Genomic DNA, 22,874 nt, shown 5'->3' on the forward strand with positions numbered 1-22,874 from the left:
TTCTACCTATCCTTCTATTTGCTGCTATAGCTTCCCATTTGCAGGAAGTGGCTTTGGAAAATATATACAGTAGTACCTAGGTTTTTGAACAGCTTAGTTCCCGAACAACTCGGAACTCAAACACTGCAAATCCGGAAGTAGGTGTTCCGGTTTTCGAACTTTGCCCCAGAAGCTGAATGTGCTCCTGAGCTTCCGTTTTTACTGTTGCACAGCAAATTTGAGTCCCCCGCATAGTAATTAAGCCTTTTTTCCTCCCGCTTCTGCCCTTGCGCCGCTCGTTTGAGTTCCCCCAATCCTAATTTAAACCTTTCCCCTCCCGCTTCCGCCCTTGCACTGCTTATTTGAGTCCCCCCCCCATCGTAATTAAAGCCTTCTTTTTCTGATTGCAGTGTTCTGAGGTGATATTTGGTGCTTTTGTTTTTGCTAATTTTTTGTGTTTTTGTTTGTGTGGCTTTTTCATTTTTGTGACTGTGGCATGTTTTTCGTTTTATGATTGATTGATTGTGTAACTGCGGAAATGGATAAAAGCCCCCCATTCAAACAATGACTATCATCAGTGTAGGTAAGAAAAAATAATAATTTTAATTTTTATCATCTACAATACTGTCTTATTTATTTTATAGTACAAAACATTGGTTGTTGCTTTCATTTTATGGATCAATGGTCTTGTTAGATAGTAAGATTCATGTGAAATTGCTGTTTTAGGGGTTGTTTTTTAAAGTCTGGAGCGGATTAATCGGTTTTGTATTACTTTCTATGGGAAAGCATGCCTTGGTTTTGGAACGCTTTGGTTTTGGAACGGACTTCCGGAACAGATTACGTTTGAGAAACAAGGTACCACTGTATATATTTCAAGATGAATTCAGGAATGTGATCCTCGCCTCAGTGTCCACCCTTTGGACTCTACCCCCCTCATTCCCACTTCATTCTGCTACATGTGTAGATGCAACCCTAACCTTTGGCGAGGGGACACTGGGGTGCTGGTCTGGAATTGGCTTGGATTTTAACTCCTGTGCTCTTCCTTCAGAAAAGCTGTGAAGGCTACCCTTGTGCTCCTTCCTTTGCTGGGCATTACCTACATGCTTTTCTTCGTCAACCCCGGTGAAGATGAAATATCCCGGGTAGTCTTCATCTACTTCAACTCTGTCTTGGAGTCCTTCCAGGTATGGAAAACCTCGTGGAAAATAGAGCTCAAATGCATTTGGGGTTAGGGGTTATGAAATCCATACAGAATCTTATAACTCGAAATTGCTTGCAATCACTTCAGTGTATTTATGTACTTATTTTAGACGTTAAATCGCATTATCCCCACCCACTGGCGATTCCAAACTAGGGCTTCTGTTGGACATAGATGGGTTTTAGAAGGGGGGGCGGGCGGACCACACTGAGATATCGAAATCGGCAGCATGAAACTGCCTTAAAATTCACTTGCAAGGCTTATCTCCCAAGGCTTGACTTTCATATGGAAAATTTGTAGCAAAAAAATAATAATTCTTAAATCTGATTTGAGAATTTGTTTTGTTTTGGCTCTGGTAGAATCACTGCATGCCAAGCTTCAGGAACCATTTACTAACCTCATAATGTTCCTCCTCCTCTTTCCAGGGCTCTAGGAAACCTGTTTGCATGGTCCAGATCTCAGCATTGTCTTTGCAAAGTACAGTGGTACCTCGACTTACGAGGGACTCGACTTCTCATGTTTTCGACTTCCGAATCAGTTCCGGAAGTGAAAAAATGGCCGCCGCTTCCGAAATTTTCGAGTTATGAAGGGGAAGCGGCAGCATGACACCTCGACTTACGAGGTTTTCAATGTGTTTTTTTCGGCTTGCAAAGTTTTCTTCCGTTCCAAGATGGCGCCTTCGACTTACGAAATTTCAACTTACGAGGGCGCCTTCGGAACGGATTATCTTCGTAAGTCGAGGTACCACTATAATGAGATTGTGCTGTTGAGCATGCAAATATTTCATTATGTGAAGATTGCATCTCATTCCCCACTCTGTGTCTATTCTCTCTTTCTCTCCCCCCCCCCCCAGCCCATCTCCCAAACATCTTGGATTATAAGGCAAGGTTTACAGATCAAAGCGTTGAGCCCTGGCACTTGCCTTTTAAAAATGGAAAATAGCCCCATAGGAAGTGCCCACAGGAAACACGGTGCAAAAGGCTGTGGTTATTTCTCTCTTTCCCAAAGCTTGACTATGCTATTCTTTCTTCTCTAATCAGGGTTTTTTTGTCTCTGTCTTCTACTGCTTCCTGAACAGTGAGGTGAGCCAGGGTTGGGGAATGAGTGGGCAGAGATGGGGAGGCTTGCTGGGTCTCGTCTTGTATGCTGCCCAATCTATCATACAGCCTTTTGAAAAACAGATGAATCGCCAGATCAAGGGGTTGGCACAGGGGCGAGATCAATTACTATGGGCAGAGACAAATCATCCCAAAGCAGAGGATGAAACCTCATGCTCAGGAGAACAGAATGACAGCAGAACTGGTGCTTCTGCATATGAAGCAGTACAAACTGCCTCTTTGTCAAAACATCCCTGCAGGGGAAAACTCAGGAAAATGACCAGGCTACTACATCTCTCCCTTTGAGCAATTTTTCTATGACCAATCCATTTCAAATTGAAGAATTTTTTTGTTGCCCCCTCTCTTGCTGCCTGTAGCACTCAGATGGAATAGCTCCAGGAAAGTTAAGATTTTACACTGCATGGTGACACTCACATTTTTTAATATATTTTTTTACATATTCATCCTTCGTGACCCTATGGAATCAGAGGTGGCCATTAGTCCTGATTAACTCACCAGTAGCCTACTAATATAAAGTGCAAGAAGGCTGCTGGTCCTACAGATTCACAGAGGCACCCCTATGCTGTGAATAACTTTGGAAAAGGATATTTTCAGTGTGTACAGCCTCTTCTACCGCCGGGAACAATGCCCCAAAGTTCTTCCACCTGCTGAAATTTTCCTGTAGATGTACTTGGGACTCGCAACTCCCATCAGCCACAGCCCAATGGTCAGGGATGATGGGAGTTGTAGTCCAGCAGCATTTGAAAGGCTGCTGGTTCCCCCCATCCCTTCACAAGCCTTGTTCTCCATTAAATCTGTCACCCCTTTTTAATTGGCAGGTGACCCCTTTATTTACAGTACATTTATGGGTATCTGTGGCGTGTCTCCCCAGGTTCGCTCTGCAGTCCGGAAGAGATGGCACCGGTGGCAGGACAAGCACTCCATCCGAGCCAGAGTCGCCAGGGCCATGTCCATCCCCACCTCCCCAACGCGCGTCAGCTTCCATAGCATCAAGCAGTCAACGGCTCTCTGAGGCTGCTGCTCTGAACCATGGGGCCAATACCTTTTGCTGAAGTTGTGGGACAGGACAGGACATGACTTGCCAGCTGCAAGAGACAGGATTTTCGTGGTCCCCCCTCCCCTGGAGTTCTGGCTCAGAAAAGTCCCTGGAGATTGTTCCCTGCATTCTGTTGGCTGAAGCCTCATGTTCTACGTGGATAGAATTGCAAGTCTTGGGAGGTTCTGGTGGCTCTGAAGCGACAGGAAGTTGGAGGTGGCAGCCCCAACATTCCGTCCTTCGAAGGTGTGGCTTACTTCACTTTCCCATGCCGCCTGGAGCTCTTTGGTCTCTTCGCTAACAGATCGGGGAAAGGGTTATGAAATCACACAGGTGCTGTGGAAAGAGCAGAAGGATGGGTGGTTCGCTTTCCAACTAAAACAAAACAAAACAAAACCCTCCACTGCAGTTGATAGATAAGCAAAACCAAAGGAAGAGGTTCTTTTTGGGAACTCCCTAGCTACAAGATGCCGAGTTGACCATTGACATATTTTATGGGATCTGAATGGTTCAGGAAGGATACATATGTGGCAATAGCCAAAAAAGAGCCAAAAGCACAAACTCTGAATTCAGGGCTGCCGACTACCTGATCCTGGGGATTGAAAAGAGCAGGTGGACATCCCCATCACACCTGCTTGTCACCTTCCTTCGGACATCTCTTTTAACCATTTGTGAGAATGCTGAGCAGGAGCCAACAGTGCCATTCCAGTGTTCTTCCTCATTCCAGCTGCTGCAGCCGCCGCCAAAACAGGAGCCAATGCCTTGTAAATCCTCTGACCTCAGCAAGGCAACCAATCCAGTATTTCCATAGTCTGCTGAATAGTTGTTTTGGTTTGCACCAAACTTATGCCCATGGGAAGCCCCCTTGAGCTTCAAAGTGGAATGAGGGTATTCATGCGTTTGTTTTGATATCTCTGAATAAAGACCACCACCATCCAAGTCCCTGCTTGCACTTTTCTGATTTTTAAGAACTATATGTTGGAGAATTGCTCTGAGTCAGGCCATTTCTCCCACCCAAGGGAACTGAGCAAGGCCTCTGCATATTCTGTAATAAGCACCACAGACGTGTATATAAAATAGCACTGGACACAAAATCCAGCAACCTGAGAAACTCAGCTTTTTGTTGGTTTTTAATCTCAGCTTTTTGTTAGTTTTGAGTTTTAGAAGCCAGCTTCTAGTCCTTATACATGTCAAGGTAGATCTGAAAATAAACGAGCATGATATAAGAACCAAGTGAGATCTCAGAAGCCAGGGAGCCTGAGAAGGATTCCTGTGCTGAGGAGGAAATGCTTTGTACGCCTTTCCCATGATTAACCAAATACAGGCCAATTTGTATAGCTCATACAGGTCACAGCATCTGAGAATTCAGGTTGTAGCATAATTTGGGTTTACTTGATGTAGGAATCTTATTTTGAACACAACATATGGTCTCGTGTCAAGTTCCTCATCAGAGACACAATTGATTCATCACGAACATTTCAGTTGAGGCTCACTGGTCAAACCCTAGATCTACTCATGCCTTTTGTGGGATGTATTTGCTATGGTGGTTTATCTTGGTGACTGTACTAAGTACCCTTACCAGTGAAGTGCCCAAAACAGCCTTTAGAAATGGCCTGGTTATTTGTCAGTAACTTGGAAGGGTGGAGTGTATGCAAATGAAGCCTTGGTGCTATCAGGAATTGATATTGAATCCCTCCATCAATGGTCCACTACCTATCTAGACTCTTCTAGGTGGCTACCAAGAATACCTACTCTGTATCACCCAACTCTCCAAGTTTAAAGCAGGCCTGTATAACTTATGACTCACCATGCCTAAATCCCAACCTACCAGCAAATCACTAAACTGTTTTTGGTGCCTGTGATTGCAAAAGCAGCTTGGAGCCTAACCTAAGTCATGTTTTAGTCGCACTGAAATCAATGGACCCAAGTAGGACCTTGGGTTTCTCCTCCGCTTCCCCCCCCCCCCCCCGGTTCTTTCACCATGTCACTAATGAGCTAGGTTCAGCTTGGTAGCCACAAGTTGCTTAGACCTGGAACGTTTCTATTACTTTTATCAAACCATTCAAGTACTATCCCAACTGAATGTAAAACTCCTTTGGCAATACCGCCTTGCAGCACCAAAGCCTTGTGTGAATATGTTAAGGAGGGCCGTGAACAATGACCCACACCCAGTATCTTAAAAATAATAATAGTTCCTGTACATACACACAGTTCCAACTGTTTGGAGGTCTTCTCCCTCTCCATAGCTGAAATGAATGCTTTTCCCTCCCCAAGAACCCTGCAAAGCCTAGCTGATCAGCACCACTTTTTTTGCTATATCTGACAAGTTCACACTAAAACGCAAATATAAGTCTGTCAATGCTCTGTCACAGCATTTCCATTTCCCCACTCTTGTAGATCAGTTAAAGGACAGGAGAATTGAGCCTATCAGAATGGCTTTAGCTAATTGGTGCAGACCAACTCAGAAACTCCTATTTGGATCCATTGGGGATTACTCCCTGATAAGTGGGGTTAAGGTTTGCAGCCTAACCTTTTAAACTCTTCCAAAACAATGGAATCCAAGATATGTGAACAGAACCCAAATTTTCACTTTTTATCAAGCTAGCAATGCCATTCTTGTAACTGTGCTTAGGACCACTTGTTTCCCTATTCATGTTTTTAAAACGCACACAGGTCAGAAAGTGCCTGAAGATGTGCATTACAGCTGCAACTGTAATGACAACTTTGACCCCCTCCCTCAAAAAAAAGAATGAAAATTGCACAAATTCAAAAAGTGACACATTTCCCCACATCCAGACACTTGTCAAATGGAGGCAAATGGCCTTGAACCTAGCAAAACCCGGGTTCTGAAGATCTGTCCTCACCAAACCCAAAATACTTGTACAAAATTCACATTTAAGTCTTGAGAGGTGCAAAATATCTTCTTTGGGGGAAGGGAGTTGCAAAATATTCTATTGGATTCATTTACATCTACAGTTTTGGATTCATCGTTTTTCTGTGTTGGTTAAAGACACTCCATGCTAAGATTTGATAAAACAAAGTTCTACTGTATTAGTCCTAAATCAGTTATTATTAACCCCCTCCCTACTCTAGAGCCCTCTGTTCCCACCCCTAGCCATGAAACACCAGTCCAAAAGGTACCAGGAATGTACAAGCAACTGGAGAAGTAACACTGGTCTGGTAAACTACCATAGAGCTGGAAACTGTCCTAGAGAGTGGTGCAGGCCAGGTGGGGTTAAGCCCAACTCAGCATCAACTTTACCATTCTCACTAGAGCTGGAAAACATGAGGCTGTAAAAACCAGACTCCCCAACCCCCCTCCCAACTCTACCATTGTTCTAGTCCATAATTCTGATCAAAGCAGATGCCTCCTGCTTCTCCTCCTCCGTCAGCCTGCTTTCTCAGGAGCTAATGGTGAAGGAAGCACTATAGCCCCTTTTGAAGGCACCAGCCGTTTTGTCCCATATTCAACAAGCAGCAACCGAGTTCAAATCCTGACACAACTCAATGGACCATTCTCTGCTTCTGAATTGCTCTGAAGAATCAGTGAACATCCTCCTTGCTTTTTGGCTTGTTTCTTGCACTGTGGTCCCAGATCTTCCAGAGCTTGGCCTTGCCATGAAACTTCTTTGTAGGCAGAAGAGAGAAGCACGAGCTGTGTTGGGTCCCACAAGCTGCGCACACAACCCACTTCCCAGCTTATGCCACAGTCAGCTTTTTTTTCTGTGAGAGGGACTCAACAGCATGGCCAAGCGTGCCATCTTGTCTCCGCAAAAGGAAACAAAGGCAGTCTGGTCAAGGAGAGACAGTCAGCCAAGAAGACCCAGGGCGAGAGTGTCAGGAGGAGCCCTAATGACATTTACAAAATTATGGGGGTGGGGTGGGGTGGTGGTGAGGATAGGTGACCATGTGCTTGGACGATGTCAGGAGAGCAAGTATCCGTGCGTGTTTGTCTCAGAAGTGCATGCCTGTGATCCTACTGTGACTCGCAAGCAACAATGACAGCTTGCAACGGTTAGCTGAGATCAACCCGGGGTGCTTCCCATCCCAAATCCACAAAGGTAGCCTACCTAACCCCTCTCCCGCAGACTTTAAATAATGTGCCCAACTGGGTCACACTGATTGGTGCTAAAGAGCCCAGTCAAAAGTCCAGGGAACGTAACTGACATCTCACCCAGGGTCTTGGCGTGCCCACCTTACTCCCTCCATCTCACCCACAGAATCGGGGCCCCACGCAGAGCCTAGCAGGCTCCAAGGAGGAGAAAAAAGCAAAAGAAAATCACCAGGCTTCCTAGCAAACAAGGGCTGGGTCCAAAAATACAAGCTACTGCCAGCTGCCTCCCCTGCTCCTTTGGAAACTGGTCTGCCCCTACTGCATCTACCCAGAGCTGGGCCTCTGAGGTTCAACCGAGGAGCCTGCTGGTCGCGAGGGAGTGACAAAGGGCAGGGATACAGGAAAGCTACCGCAAAATCAAAGAGAACTGGAACAGAAGGGGAGGCGGGCGGAGGAGGTCACTGCCCAGGGAAGGCCCAGCGAAGCAGCACCCACAGGACTTCGGCCTGCTGAAAAGACAGGCTCGGATGCTGGTGGGCGTGGGCCTGTAGCATGTGCGTTGGAGCAGGGGCGTGACTCCAAGGCATCGGGCGCCCCTTCGTGTTCAAGAAGGGGTGTGGTATCTGCTGCAGACGGGGCCAGCAGACGGGCACTCTGGTGACGAGAGGCAGTGGTTGTGGCAGGCACGCTGCCATGGGTGCGCTGGTGGCGTTTGAGGTGTGCCCGGCGAGCAAAGCGCTTCCCGCAGGCTGTGCAGGGGTAGGGGCGCTCCCCGGTGTGAGCACGCTGGTGGATGAGGAGCTCGGAGCGCTGCAGGAAGCGCTTGGCGCAGACCGAGCAGGCGTGGGGGCGCTCCCCGCGGTGCATGCGCCTGTGCTTGCTGAGGTTGGAGCTGACGCTGAAGCGGCGGCCACACTCCGTGCACACGTAGGGCTGCTCCCCAGAATGCGAGCGCACGTGGATGGTGAGGTCGGAGCGCTGCAGGAAGCGCTTGCCGCACTCTCCGCAGCCATAAGGCCGCTCCCCTGAGTGCAGCCGCCGGTGCTTGCTGAGCGCCGAGCGCTGTGTGAACCGCCTCCCACATTCGCCGCAGGAATAGGGCCGGTCGGGTTCCGGGGGCGGGGACGGGGGTGGAGGTGGCGTGGCCAGCCCCCCACCACACTCCACACAGCGGCGTGACCGCCGGTGGCGCTCCAGGTGGCAGCCCCAGCGGAAACGGCGCCCGCAGTCACGGCACTGGTGAGGCTTTTCCACTGCGTGGCGCTGCTGGTGCCGCTCTAAGTTGGCAAGGATTCGGAACCGCTTGCCACACTCCTCGCAGCCGTGGGGTTTCCGGGGCTGGGCTGAAACAGAGTTCCCGCCTGGCGGCTGGGTAGTTGCTGCCCCTACAGAGTTCAGAGGCAAAGCAAGAGAAGAGGCAGAGGCAGAATCCAGGACAGGAGCCAAGGCGGAATTTGGAGGTGAGCTGGATCTCTGTGGTGGGACAACAATGGTCCTCCTGCATGGCCCACAGAGGTGGGGTTTCTCTCCTGCAGGTGGGCGCCGGCGTCTCTGGGTGAAGCGTGGTTTCTGCCATGCCGAGAAGAACTGGGCTCTTTCACCGAAAGGCGGCCAGAGTCTCGCGGCATCCTGGGAGTCCCGGCTCATGCTGTGGAGCGGGCTGCAGCCAACGCTCTCCCGGGGCTCAAGGCCTGTCCCCCATCTCGTTCCCAAAGGGCTCTGCTGGTGGACAAGGCTGTTCTTACACCCTCTGGCGTCCCCATGAAAAATCTTCCCTGAAATGGGTTGCTTTTGCCCTGCCACCAGCCCTGAGCACAAGAGGGGCACCTGCAGCTCATTCGCAGCTGGCTTTCTAGACAGGATGGTGGGTGCTTCCAACGTTCCAGCATGTGAGGCCTCTGAGTTGTTCTGCCCACCTGCTTCATCACCTGCTGAGACAGAAAGGTGGATAAATTTCTGCACCTTGGGGCAGGGGGAGAACACAAAAATGTCTACAAGGGGGAGCTGGACTCACTCTTCCATATTCCTGAGAAGGCGCTCGTGGTCACTTTACAGAGTGCGCTGTGTCAGATCGCAAGAGGGGCTCTGCAGCAGAGTGAATGCTTTGCATGTAAAAGGGCACAGGTTCAATTTCTAAGCCCTCCGACAAAATATCTCAGGTAATAAAGATGTCCAGCAGAGACCCTGAAAACCTGGCACCAACAGAAGACAGGCTGGACCAGGGGTAGGGAACCCTTTTCACCCTGAGGGCCATTTTCTCTTCTGGGGAATCCTACAGGGGCCACCTGACAGTGGTTGTCTGGGACAGAGAAAAACTAGGCAGAGCAACAAACACTGATTTTACCTTTGTACAGCAAGTAAGTACCTCTTTACCCTGGCTTCTGACACTAGAGATGCCTGTTTTTAGGACCTACATTATTTCTGTGAAGGTAAGCTGTTTTGAACAGTTTTTAATATTGTATTTTGATTGTAACTCACCCTGGGACCTTGGGGTGAAAAGCAGGTGATAAATTATAGTAATAATAATAGCCTTCTTTCCACGCACATCACACCCAGCTCTATCCTTCGTTATTAGAGTTCAAGGATACTTTCTAGCCAGGCAAACACTCTCACGGAAGGTGAAAAGCAGGGCTAGTGACGTGTGTGGGGATCCCAGGAGGAGGAGGGGTGGGGTCTAAGGAGGGTCCTTTGGGACAGATAGGTCTGTAGGGCTGCATTTGTTCCCATGGCCTGAGGTTCCCCATCATAGCAGAGATGGGGAATGGTTTGGCTTGTTTTAAGACAGCTCCTTCGGAATGTGTGGAGGAAGTTGGTACACTGGACTCACATCATTTAGGCCCCATGGGTTAAAACCAGCCCTTTAAACTGCATTTAACATTAACTGCAACTTTTGCATGGGTGTCCATACCCCTCAGGGCATGAAGCCCTATCAATGAAGGCATTTTTCCACCTTCTCCCCACACTGCAGGAGAAGACAGAAATTAGTGATATTTTTGTTCTGAATTATTATTGTGATTCTGTTTGTTTGCTTAAAAACAAAAACCAAACCAAATCAAAATTTGACCCCAAGGCAGGTTAAAAGTCAACACATTTGCAGTAAATTTGGTGAATCTGAATATATCTGGAAGTTTTCCACTACAGTCGTAGCTTGGTTTTCAAACAGCTTAGTTCTCGAATGCCACAAACCCAGAAGTGACTGTTCCAGTTTGCGAACTATTTTTGGAAGCCGAACATCTGACGGGGCTTCCGATAGGCTGCAGGGGCTTCCTGCAGCCAATCAGAAGCTGCGCTTTGGTTTCTGAACATTTTGGAAGTTGAACGGACTTTCCGGAACAGATTCCATTTGACTTCCAAGGTACATCTAAGTTTTATTTGAGGGCCGAGGTGCTATGCAGAAAAGAAGGGTTTAGGTGGCAGGGAGCGGAAGGATCGGTGTCTTAAGCAGAAAGGCTAAGCCAGAAAAAGCTCACACTGTACACGATGGCAGAGGGTTTTGAGCAATTAGTAGGAAGGCAGAGAGAAAGAGACAACGCCTGAAGACTATGTAAGCCAGGGAGGCCAAGATGACTGGAGGGGTCAGGAGGGTGGCCCTGAATATCACATCGTGGTTTGAAATAAAAGCAGGCAAATCCTTGGGCGCAGATCTTAAAAACAGTTAAGAATTAAATGGTAGCGTCTGATTGCTGCAAAACTCGATCCTGCCTGCCATACCCCTTTTCAGCTGCCCAAAGCAAGGTGGCGAGGCCTCAGCGCTCCACCTGCCCCAGCTGATGCCCTTACCTCCAAGGCGGGGGCTCCGGGTCACCCTTTTGCGCCTCCTGACTCTCCCCTGCTGCTCCTGCTCCTTCACCAGCTCCCTCAGCATCTTTTCCACTTGTGCCTTGCCAACAGTCTGCAGGATCACCCCGAGCTGCCTCCGGAAGTCCGGCAGGATCCCTTCTTCACTCGAGCCGGCTGTAGCTGCTGCTGCTGCCGCCTGCCCCTGCAAAGGTGCCAATTGCCCTTGCTCAGGTTCCATTTCTAGCCCTGGGAAGAGGGAGATAAACAAAGTGAAAGGAATGCCAGATTTCGCTGTGAATGGAGGGCCCATTGCCTATTCTAGGCATGAGCTAATTTACACGGGGGCAAGGCCTGCGAAACGCTGCAGGATTGTGCCCTTGGAACAAATGGCGTGAGTTAAGACAAGACAGCTGTCTTTGTCTGCTCCAGGGTTGCTGCGATGGGACAGACGTTCATGGCAGGGAGGAGACATAGCCAATCAGGAGAGAGTGAGGATGGTAAAGGGAGAATTTGATGGCTTAGCCAGGTAGCTCAGAGGCTCTGCTCTAGGTGCCTTTCTCTGCTCTCGCAGATTACAAAAGGAATAGCAGACTTTGCTGTGAGCGCTTGTCACCACCTGTGTCAGAGTACCTGACAGTTTGTAAATGAGGCTCCATCCTTTTTGCAGCCAATGTTAGAAACTCAAATAAACCAAAGTTACAGTCGCCAAAATGGAATGTCTAGTTGCCATTTTGAGGCAAGACGGCTCTAAAGTCTTATTTTTCCAAAGGATTGACTGACTGTGATTGATTATCAGTTAAACATCTGGCTAGTTCAGATGACAACCTTGAGCTAGATTAACTTTGAGAACTTAAGTCCACATATATTCCTGTCCCTGCCTCTTTTTCTTAACAGTGACATGGACCATTCATAACATAAGAATATTATTCACAACTGTGAGCAGGGCGGTGGGAGTGGGGTAAATGAAGACAAGCTAAAGCGGTTAACTGTAATGATGGTCACTGCTCCTGCTCAGGCTGCACAGAAAAAGCATTTTGGTTCCTGAAATTCATTCTGATTATACAGATAAAATATAACAGGATGGGGTACTAGTTTGTGAAAACAGTCAAGATCCAATGATCCCCAGGCATGCACCTCCAGATGGTGGAGATGTCAGGCACCATCCTGGCACCCAAGCATCTTCACTTGGTCGCTAGTGACCACTTGTTGTTGTTGTTGTTGTTTTGTTGTTTAGTCATGTCTGACTCTTCGTGACCCCATGGACCAGAGCACGCCAGGCACTCCTGTCTTCCACTGCCTCCCGCAGTTTGATCAGACTCATGTTGGTAGCTTCAAGAACACTGCACAACAATCTTGTCCTCTGTCATCCCCTTCTCCTTGTGCCCTCCATCTTTCCCAACACCAGGGTCTTTTCCAGGGAGTCTTCTCTTCTCATGAGGTGGCCAAAGTATTGGAGCCTCAGCTTCAGGATCTTTCCTTCCAGTGAGCACTCAGGCCTGATTTCCTTAAGAATGGATAGATTTGATCTTCTTGCAAATGTACCTGGCACCTGGCTAATTTCAAACACTGTCTACAGCTATTAACAAATTGAAATATTTAGGACTGTGATTGGAAGAAACTCATACAACAGAACACAGGTGGGGAACACCAGGACCCTTGAGCTCTCTCTGGGCTTTCAGGAATTTTCTCAGGCCACACTACCTCTTCGCAGGCCCTCTTTCATGTCCTCTTTGAATGCGTTTGCCTGGCTGGAATGTGCCCGTGACTTTTAATAAGGACTCTTGTTTGCCTGGGTGGAAAGATGGGTGTGGGGGTGTGCTTGTATAAACTCCTGATTTTGTTCTGTCCGCTTCTCCCTGGCCCCCACCCACTACCGGCATGTGGCCCTCAGAAGGTTGCGGCCAAAAGTTCCTGCTGCCCAACAACGTGGGAACAAATTCTAGTTTCCCTTTCAGTGCGGTTTGAGAAGGGAAGGCTTACAGCTCACAAGGGAGAAATGAAACAAAATAGAAAATTCTGTCCAGTAGCACCTTAGAGACCAACTGAGTTTGTTCTTGGTATGAGCTTTCGTGTGCATGCACACTTCTTCAGATACCAACAGACCAACACGGCTACCCACCTGTAAAGGGAGAAATGAGTTCCACTCTTTTAGGTAGTTGAACAGAGGAAGGATTTGTAGCCCGCTCTGTCATCACACACAATTTCTTTAAATCCTCTCGAATAAAGGACTTACCAGGAGCCAAGCCTCGGCGCCCTCGGGTCTCTGTGAAGGCAGTTATCCGGGGCCAGTTAATGGCAATTTCTTCCGCTAAGAGGAGAGGAGCAGAAAACAGGTTGATAAGCCAAACAAGATACTTCTGGAGGATAAAATGTTTGGTTAGGCAATGGCCTTTGGATGCTATAACCCTGACCACTGGTCCTGCTAGCTAGGGATGATGGGAGTTGAGGTCCAAAAACAGCTGGAGACTCAAGTTTGGAAAACCCTGCTATATAGGGGAGAAGGTAATGACTTCTATATGGCCTTAAAAATCAGCAGCTCTCCCCCCCCCCCAGCAAAAAAATGTATATAAACCAACGTGCAGTCCCCACTATTTTGTTGACATCCATCTGTCTTGGGAGACAAGGGAAGAGTGTGCCATTGGAAGTAAAGTCAGTGAGTGAGGCAAACTGGCATCACGACACAATTTCCATGTGATCACTTGAGATGCCACAGGGCTTTTTTTAGTTCTGGGTAGACAAGGTTTGAGTTCAAGTCCAGAGGCACAGACATTTTAAGCAGTGGGGTCCCTTACCCAGCGAGATCACTGTTTCATAGCTCTCCTGCATCTCGGCACAAACGGGTACTCTCTCGCCAGAAATGCCTGGAGTCCTTCTTCTTTCTCTTGGCAAAGGAGGCTCCTGACAAGCACCTAAATAACAGAAAAAAAGAACCGAAGGAGTTTGTGCCACGTCACATTGTAGAAACCTTTCTACAGCAACCCAGTGTTCTTGATAATCATATCCATGTAGCAATGGGGTGAGAGTGGAGGCAGGTGGGGCAGAAAGAGAAAATGATGTTGTGAAAGGGGCAACTCTGTCGTATTATGAGATGGGGACAGGTCTGATGAAGTGGCTTGGGCCTTGCAAAACTTTGGGATTGCATCCTTCTGTACATTTTCTGGGATATGCTGGAAGGGCCCTATTGTGGGTGCTTTCCTCTAGGGAGGTGAATTCTATGGCTGCTTGGTGCCAGGTTTTCTCAAGAGAGGAGTCATAATTATGGAACAGCATTCCCAGTGAGGCCCACCAAGAAGCAACTCCAATGTTAGTCGAACACAAGAGTAGACCCACTGAAATGAATGGGCACCACTTAGCAATCTGTTCTAAGTATGACTAACACTGGATTCAGCCATGCCTTATTTCTGTCCCCAGGTTTAAGGCCTGTTTATTCATTTGAACAATTATATTTTTAATTTTGTTGGACTGGCAGAGCATATTTGCACAGTGTTTCTAAGCTACTCTGTGGCTTTTAGGTTTTTCATTTTATAATCACTATACCATTTAAATGGCTCCTGAAGAGTTTACAGAGCACTTCATTAACCTCTTGGTAATCCATGTAACAATGCGGTAATATAAGATCAGCTTTGTTATCCCCATGTTGCAGATGGGCTGGGGGAAGGACTGAGGCTGAGAGGTAATAGCTTGTTTAAGGGGATCCACTGAGCTAGTGGACAAGGGTAGAGATATAAATTCAAATAAATGACTGCTCAGCATGGGAAACCGGTGACTTTTACTGAGGTGTGTACACCATACAATACACCAAGAGATTTTAAAATGTGAATGGAACTGAACCAACTAATCAACAAGCTATTATTACACATCTTGTATTGTGGCATCCTTGAGGAAGGACTGGGAAGAGCATGTTACACTTCGTGATGTGATTACACATTTGACACACCTACATGTTGTTAGATGCTCTTTGTTATATACACAGTGCACTATCTCACTGTACAGCAGTCAAACACTACAAAAGTCTGTGTTGTCTCTAGCTGCACCAGACTGTAAGGTAGCTGAACCATGAACATGTCCATATATCACTACCGATTATTAGTCCTTAGAAAATCAGACCAAGGGAAAGTTGCAATAAGACACAAAGTAATTGCAGGGAATAAGTTAGTTACCGGTACCTAAGACTTGTTCTCCGTTGTTTACATTTGTTTAAAAAAAATGTCTGTAAAGAAACCTGGGCTACTTTGAACATTATATCCAACCACGTTTTGTTCACAATAGACCCAATAATTAATGGACTAAGTCATGTTAATTAATTTTTATGAGTCTGCTCTGAGTATGACTAAAACAGGATACAACCCTGTGGTTTTTAGGTATACACCTTAAAAAAACACCTAAAAACATCTAAAAATCGAAAGTGTAATGTGATGAACTGTTTAAAAACACACACATCACACACCTTGTTGTTGAAAAGCTTGGACTGGCCACAGCTCCCTATGTGGGGGGGACACACACACCTGGATTTCTGTGTAATGTGCAAAACAGCTCTACATTTCTCTGTACTGTTAGTACTTTGTGTCCCCAAAACTGTTTGCTTAGTTATATTTTAGATCATGGTTCAAAATCCCCTCCAGTCCAGTTGGCCTGTCTGGTGGTGAAAGAACACATGCACATACAAAGGACAAAATATGAGCAAATGCCAGAGGGGCAGCGGAGTTTGTTGTGGCAAACCTAAGTCCTGTTGCATCCTAAAGCCAAAACAATTATATTAAGGTAACACAAGCTTTTGTGGATTATAAACCGTTTCCTCGATTACATGGAGTGTTATCCCAAAGGGCCCAAGCTAGTGTTAAATGTCTTCCAACTCTCTACGGATACTTTAAAAATAATTTTTAAAATGCAGCGTGGAAACAAAACTACCTCACTATGAGAAGAAGCCCATGCAAAAAGCTGTGCGGGTGTTACAGAGGAATCGGGGTAATTCCTGGGGGCGAGGTGGGAGTCGGAGAGAGGGAAAGAACCCATAAATTATGGGGAGGGACGTACTTTGTTGGGAGGTAGCATCTTTTGAAAATCGAGGAAGGGGGACATGGGCAAATGGGTGCAAAGGTTACAAAAGGCAATCGCAATGAACTGGGCCCTCCTTGCCACCCTTCAAGCTGACTCTCTTTCCCACATTGCATGAAACATCGCCCCCCGCCCTCCTAAGTCCGGGATCTTCGTGCAATGTTTTAAGTCCTGGCAGCAAATGGGGAAACGGCTGCATCGAAATGCTGTTACCACCCCGCACCCTCCACCTCGGGGTCCATCTATGTCCTGCACAGCCTCCATTGTTTCCTCCTTGTGAATCGGACCTTGCAAAGGCGGCGACGGGAGGGTGGGGGCAGAGGAGATCGAAAAGGCCGGGTTGATCTTTTGCACCCCGCTCCCCGATCATTTACCTGCACCTAGCCAGGGACTGCAACGTGCGGCCTGCCTGAGAATGGTGAAGGCCGATTACAGAGAAATCCTCGCCCCCTTGCAGGGAGCTGGGATGAGAAGGGGGGGGGGGTCTTAGGGGAAGCAGCTGCAAGCTGCAAAATCCAGGAAGCTCAATTCCACATCCTGGCTAGAGAAAAGAATAAAGAGAGAAAGACCTCCCCTTTCTCCTTCGGCAGCTAAGCAGGCCCTCTTGTGGCTGATGGGGTCTGTCTCCTGCATAAGGGACTAGGTGGCCGGCGCTCTCTCTTTCTGCTTCTCAAAGTTTCTGTCCTTTTTTTTTTTTAAGAAACTGGTGGATTAAGGATTCTACCAAGTCATTTTGTGTTCCACATACTGTATAGATACTCAATGCAAAATGTGGATCCGAGTGATCAGGAGCCGTGCTGTAGCCGCTTAATCCTTCTACAGTACTTCGTAAAAAAACAAATATATCCTCCACAAAAACAAACCCATACCTGCCGTTGTTTTAAGATGTACAATGACTCTTTAACATATAAAGTATGAAAGTATATGAAATATTATTGTTAAAGGACAGTCCCCCATCTTTGGTAAGAATGTCTCATTAATCTGGTCGCAAGTTTATCAAGAAATATCATTATTAATTATTAAGCGTAGCAGCTGGTTAGGAGCATGGTGCTGACAAAGCGAAGGCTGCAGGTTTGATCCCCATATGGGGCAGCTGCATAGTCCCACATTGCAGGGGGTTGGAGTAGATGATACTCAGGGTCCTGTCCAACTCTACGATTCTATGATTCTACCTGTTCAGGTTTCTCCACAACTGTCATTACTGAATATGCGGACTGATATCACAAAAGCTTGGCACTCTAAAGAACCTTTGACATCCATGCTAGCTGCTGCTGGGATTTCAATAGCCCAGCAATGGAAAACTTTGTGGTATAAGAACTTACGGACTTTGGCTATTGTGGGGAAAAAATAACACACCAATTGCAGGTCTCCAGAGGGATTGGAGACCCAGAATGCTTCTACGTCATCTGGCAGGGTTTTATTTCTTATGCTTTGGGCATATATGGCCAACGTGCACCATCTACACCAGCTCAGGAAAAATGAATGTCTTGGTTTATATTATAGAATCATAGAATCATAGAATTGGAAGAGACCACAAGGGCCATCCAGTCCAACCCACTGCCAAGCAGGAAACACCATCAAAGCATTCCTGACAGATGGCTGTCAAGCCTCTGCTTAAAGACCTCCAAAGAAGGAGACTCCACCACACTCCTTGGTAGCAAATTCCACTGCCGAACAGCTCTCACTGTCAGGAAGTTCTTCCTAATGTTTAGGTGGAATCTTCTTTCTTGTAGTTTGAATCCAATGCTCCGTGTCCGCTTCTCTAGAGCAGCAGAAAACAACCTTTCACCCTCCTCTATATGACATCCTTTTATATATTTGAACATGGCTATCATATCACTCCTTAACCTTCTCTTCTCCAGGCTAAACATACCCAGCTCCCTAAGCCGTTCCTCATAAGGCATCGTTTCCAGGCCTTTGACCATTTTGGTTGCCCTCTTCTGGACACGTTCCAGCTTGTCAGTATCCTTCTTGAACTGTGGTGCCCAGAACTGGACACTGTATTCCAGGTGAGGTCTGACCAAAGCAGAATATAGTGGTACTATTACTTCCCTTGATCTAGACGCTATACTCCTATTGATGCAGCCCAGAATTGCATTGGCTTTTTTAGCTGCTGCATCACACTGTTGACTCATGTCAAGTTTGTGGTCTACCAAGACTCCTAGATCCTTTTCACATGTACTGCTCTCAAGCCAGGTGTCACCCATCCTGTATTTGTGCCTTTCATTAGTGTGTTACTATTCCCGACCTCTTTTTTTAATATGGTATGGTATAATACTCTGCTATTGTACTTTTACATTGTCAGTAATGGTCATTACGCTTCAATAAAACTTTTTTTTTAAGGCTATTTTTAATAGGACAGGGATACCAGGGTACAGTGGCAGAGCAGGAGGGGCGGGTAGTATTGCATACCTGTCTTCCCAACGTGGAGGCAACTGGTCAGGGATGGTGTCTTGAGACAGTGATGACTCCTCACTTTCAGTTTCTATGGAGTCTCATAGACACCTGGCAGCTTCAGCTCAAAACCTCCTGAAGGAAGGAATGAAAATACAAATACTGTACGTACTGACTTTGAGCCAACGTCACCATCACATTAGGCCGCTGCTGAAGGAATTGCACTGCCTGCCAATGACCTACTAGGCTAGGTTCAAGATGCCGGTATTGGTGTACAAAACCCTATACAGCCTAGCAGGATACCTAAAAGATTGTCTCATCCTGCACATACCCAGCTGGTCACTGAGTTCTGTAGGAGTGGGCACAGTGTCAGGGTCTCCATTCCACATATCAGACAGCACCTACTCTATTGGCTTTTCAATGCCTGCTAAATATGTGGTTTTGCATGCAATTTTTTTTTTTTTGTGTGTGTGTGTGTGTGTGTGTAGATTTAAAAAAATGTTTTATATATGTCATTATAATGCCAGTTGCTTTGAGGTCCCTCGCAGGAAGTGATTCATAAATTATATAAATAATAATAGCCAACCTAAAGGGTCTGTAATGTAGGCAGCAGAAACATGGAGCACATGTGGGGGTAAATAGAATCAAAAATAATTTTGGAAAGGGAAATTATTTGGACAGGTCAGGAAGGAAAATTAATGGTTTGAGGATGAAATTGATTGAAAGGGACATAAGGGTTTTTTATTTTATTTTTATTTTAAATGCAGTGAGGCTGTTCCCACCTCTGCCTTGGACTCTGTTCATGACTTTGGGCAAGTAACTTCTCTACATCTAGTCCAGTACTCTGTGTACATCTGGCCAGCCTTCCTGTTACCTGCGCTCTGCCATCTGGTAGGTATTCAGATATACAAATATTCCTCAAGGATGAGGCAAAGGGATTCCAATCTACCACTCCCAGTAAAGCCACAACGTGTGGCAATGTCATAAACTTTATTGGCCAGCATCCGGGATGCAGGAATTTGTGAAAGGGAAAGACAAATGTGTGACGCTGTCAACCAGTCACTCTAGCAGTGCCTTATCCTGAGCCTTTGACAATGAGAGAGAAGAATGAGCGGTGCTTGGTGTCTCAGCACACCCACATAAGTGAAGGGAGAGGCTGCAAGAACTGTGATCATACAGAAGAACTTGGTGTGTGCAGGAGCAGCTTATTCTGCTGCCTGTATCTGAGCTGTGACCCCACAAGGCCAAAGTGCTCAGGAGTTTATGGCCAGCAGTGGTTGAAGCAGAGTGCCTGGCATTTGCCAACAGAGAGCTTACCTACCCGTGATGGTGAATGCTTCCTCTCTGTGTAAGAGACATTGCTCCATGCTGTTGGAGGAAAAGAGTGTTACAGCAATACCGTTCAGACAAGACAATCACATACTGTAAGGCAAAGGTGGTCTGGGAGGTAGGGGAGACATTTACATGCAGCTTGCAAGCTTCAGCTCAGCAGGAGCTGACTGCAAATTAGAGCATAGACACTCAGGGTGGCTGGGTGTCCTGCCGCTACCCTCTCCCAATTAACCTCCATCTCCAGGGCCCACCCAACATTATATCACCAGGTGTCACCCTAAGTTTCAGGTTTGGGGCCTGAAATCTTAGAGTTTGGGGTAATCCTGACCTGGCAATCCTAATTAAAATTGCTATTGATATAAACATATACATTAGATATCAGCCAAGGCCACTTTGAGTGGGGATTTAAACCTTGGTCTACCTAGCCCAACACTCTGACCATACACTATATTGGCTCACAGGGTCCTCTGGGTCCTCCAGCCATCTGGGTTGAGGCAGAGAGCAATGACAGAAAGGGCCTGCTGGTGGCATGGTCTCCTCAAAGGTGCTTGCCTGACATCTGCTTTGGCCTTCTTGTTTCCCTAGACAAAAAGAAATGAGTACATGGCAAAACGACAGAATCATATCCATTCTCAAAACTGAAATGGTCATGTAGTATGTGAAAGGCCTACAGTCCTTGTTAGATGCTATTTACCTGTTTTCCAACACCTTATTCAATAAATAATGAAAAGAAACGTGATGAAACACCAGTAGTGGCAATGTTTTGCCTCATTGGCACGTTGGCACAGGTAAGCAGGTGGGCCCTCCGTTAATTTGCTAGGTTGTTTATTTATTAAAAATATAGACTGCCTATTTATGAAAACATCTCAAGGCGGTTAACAGTAAAATTCATTAAAAATACCAAACAAAAAGCACACCAGTAGCCTTAACAGCCAGTACGTTTAACTGCATTACGGCAAATAGCTGGCCTCAGTGGTCACCAAAGGCCTCAGTAAACAAGTACGTTTTCAACATGCGTATAAACCACATCCTAGTTGGCACATCATGCAGCCTCACATGCTACCGTGGGCACCAAAACAGAAAAGGCCCTCTATCCGATTGATGGCCATGAGATGAACTTTCACAGGCTCCCCATGACCTTAGTAACCAGGCAGGTTTGCATGGGAGGTTAAAAAGCAAGTCCCGTTTCTGCCACTGGGAATTTCCAAGTGAAGCCAGATGAGAAAACTGCCTGGGGTGGCTCAGGCTTAGCCAGCCCTTTACCTTTACCCATCTTCCTGTCAAAGGGAGAGGATTCGTTTTCATTTATTTAAATTATTTTACCTCACACCAATTCGATGTGTGGCAGGGTAGGCTGTGTTTAGGTGCATTCTCATGTGTTTAAAATGTTTGAAGTTTTATTCTGTTTTTAATGTTCTGTTGAAAGCCGCCCAAAGTGGCTGGGGGAAACCCAGCCAGATGGGTGGGGTAGAAATAATAAATTGTTGTTGTTGTTGTTTACTTATTCATTTACTCCCCAGGAAATGTGGCAACGTTCATCTCCCCCAGGCAGTGAAGTGCGAGATTGAAAGAGTCGCTTCCGAAAACACACGATGCTCCAGCCAGGGTCGTGCGGTCAGCACACTTGGAACTTGGAAGGCTGTGAGGTGGCACCCTCCCCCGTAGGCGCACTTTCTTGAGGGTGCGATGCCCCTCTGGATGTGGAGTTGGGAGGGGCGGGCTCCCATGTGAGAGAAAGAGGAGAAGCGAGCCCGCCCAGCCCCGCGCGACTGTCTCTCGGGAGGCGGTTGCTCGGTAGTGGCGCCTCGCGCGCAGTGGCCCGAAGGTCCCGAGAGGCGCTTCTCCCGCTCGCTCGCTCGCTCGCTCCCTCCCTCCCAGGCTGGGTTCTGGCGGTTGGTTGAGAGGAGGCGGTCTCGGAGGAGGAGCCGGGCAGCTCGTTGAGAGCCGCCCCGCTTCGTCAGCTAGCCAGCCAGCGAGCGAGCGCCGCTTCCTTTTTTTTTCTGTGGGGCGCGCTCAGAGCGCCTGACGGCCGTTTCCTCCTCTGCAGACTTCCTCACTTCGGCTCCCCATGGCCGGCCGCGGGGGTTTTCCTCTCACGCCGCAGCCGCCGCAGCCCGGGGCCCCCCCTCCGGTTGCTTCGGCGGCGCTGTCCGCCCTTCCTCCACCGGCTCCGGGGCTTTTGCGGGGACCCAGCCCGGCCGGGGCCACCCCGTACCGGGCCATGGGGCACGCGCCTCCGTTCCAGGTAAAGCGGGGGCGGCGGGGCACGTGCTCGCGTGTGTGTTGTGTTGTTGTTGCGGGTCGCTCTCGAAAGTGCCGCGGAAGGAGCGCGAGGTAAAGGGGAAAGCACGTGGGGACCTCGGGATTTCGAGACACGTGAAGGGATCGCGGCAGTTTGTGTGTCAGAGGGAGGGAGCAATGCAGGTGGGGGATACACGTGGAATAGCTAACTCCCTGGAAGGGAGTCGTTGCCGTTCCAGGAGTCGGATATCGGGGTTCAAGGGGGGTGGGGCTTGCGGTGAGGAGAAAAGGAACGTGTGAATGGCTGGGTATGACTGAGGTCGGCGTGGGGAGCAAATAAGAAGAGGTTTTTTTAAAAAAAATCTAAAAGGCCTCCTGGCAGAAGCGAGTTTAGGAGCTGTGCGTGCAGCTACATGGAGAGGGGCTGGACTGTATTTGGCAGGGACGTCCCAGTGTTGGGATGGTTGCTGAGTCCGAGAAGTTGGAGCAATATCAGATAGCGTCTGCTGAGATGGGAAGGCATTTGGGGGTTGTGGGAGAGAAGTAACTGTGAAACTTCCGGCTGGAATCTGAACTTGTATTTTTTTCTTTTCTTCTTCTTTTAAACCCAACATGTTTTGGTCAGGTTTAAGTTGCCTTGTTTAATGTACTTTAAATATGTGCTGTGCTTTTAATTTGATATATTCT

At 47.5% G+C, this 22,874-nt stretch overlaps 3 protein-coding genes across 8 annotated transcripts in view; 2 read left to right on the top strand and 1 right to left on the bottom strand.

Annotated features, from left to right (window-relative positions):
• Window positions 1-4,273, top strand: part of LOC117059001 (corticotropin-releasing factor receptor 1) — a 72,046-nt gene extending 67,773 nt beyond the window's left edge. For 2 of the 3 annotated variants that reach the window (XM_033170441.1, XM_033170443.1), the window contains 3 exons: window positions 1,028-1,163; window positions 2,218-2,259; window positions 3,167-4,273. In XM_033170441.1, the coding sequence (XP_033026332.1) occupies window positions 1,028-1,163; window positions 2,218-2,259; window positions 3,167-3,307 (319 nt within the window). In that variant the 3' untranslated portion in view covers window positions 3,308-4,273. The remainder of the gene's footprint in view (window positions 1-1,027; window positions 1,164-2,217; window positions 2,260-3,166) is intronic. The other variant, XM_033170442.1, reaches the window with a different exon arrangement.
• Window positions 4,274-7,105: 2,832 nt separating this feature from the next.
• On the bottom strand, window positions 7,106-18,959 carry LOC117058375 (zinc finger protein 774-like). Of its 3 annotated transcripts, none has more exons than XM_033169519.1 (5): window positions 18,633-18,959; window positions 13,958-14,074; window positions 13,399-13,473; window positions 11,166-11,411; window positions 7,106-9,316 (listed from the first exon to the last, which is right to left on the bottom strand). In XM_033169519.1, the coding sequence occupies exons 2-5, from the start codon at window positions 13,989-13,991 to the stop codon at window positions 7,803-7,805; spliced, it is 1,869 nt and encodes a 622-aa protein (XP_033025410.1). In that variant the 5' UTR covers window positions 13,992-14,074; window positions 18,633-18,959; the 3' UTR covers window positions 7,106-7,802. The 3 variants fall into 3 exon arrangements, with proteins under 3 accessions (XP_033025410.1, XP_033025409.1, XP_033025411.1); XM_033169518.1 differs by lacking the exon at window positions 18,633-18,959 and adding an exon at window positions 16,595-16,840; XM_033169520.1 differs by lacking the exon at window positions 18,633-18,959 and adding an exon at window positions 16,595-16,833 and having other exon boundaries at window positions 7,106-9,313.
• Window positions 18,960-21,969: 3,010 nt separating this feature from the next.
• SMARCD2 (SWI/SNF related, matrix associated, actin dependent regulator of chromatin, subfamily d, member 2) overlaps window positions 21,970-22,874 on the top strand; it is a 53,206-nt gene continuing 52,301 nt past the window's right edge. Inside the window, exon 1 of one of the 2 annotated variants that reach the window (XM_033171029.1) lies at window positions 21,970-22,191. In XM_033171029.1, the coding sequence (XP_033026920.1) occupies window positions 22,015-22,191 (177 nt within the window). In that variant the 5' untranslated portion in view covers window positions 21,970-22,014. The remainder of the gene's footprint in view (window positions 22,192-22,874) is intronic. The other variant, XM_033171030.1, reaches the window with a different exon arrangement.

This window comes from Lacerta agilis, chromosome 14, assembly GCF_009819535.1.
Source record: "Lacerta agilis isolate rLacAgi1 chromosome 14, rLacAgi1.pri, whole genome shotgun sequence".
Classification (NCBI taxonomy): domain Eukaryota; kingdom Metazoa; phylum Chordata; class Lepidosauria; order Squamata; family Lacertidae; genus Lacerta; species Lacerta agilis.

Excerpts from the sequence above, each read along its gene's own strand:
- LOC117058375 (XM_033169519.1), bottom strand. The coding sequence starts at position 13,991 with ATGCAGGAGAGCTATGAAACAGTGATCTCGCTGG. Across the intron at positions 13,474-13,957 it reads TGAAACAGTGATCTCGCTGG|CGGAAGAAATTGCCATTAAC; the intron begins GTAAGGGACCCC and ends CTCTCCTCTTAG. Across the intron at positions 9,317-11,165 it reads CCGGAGCCCCCGCCTTGGAG|CAGGTGATGAAGCAGGTGGG; the intron begins GTAAGGGCATCA and ends TTTCTGTCTCAG.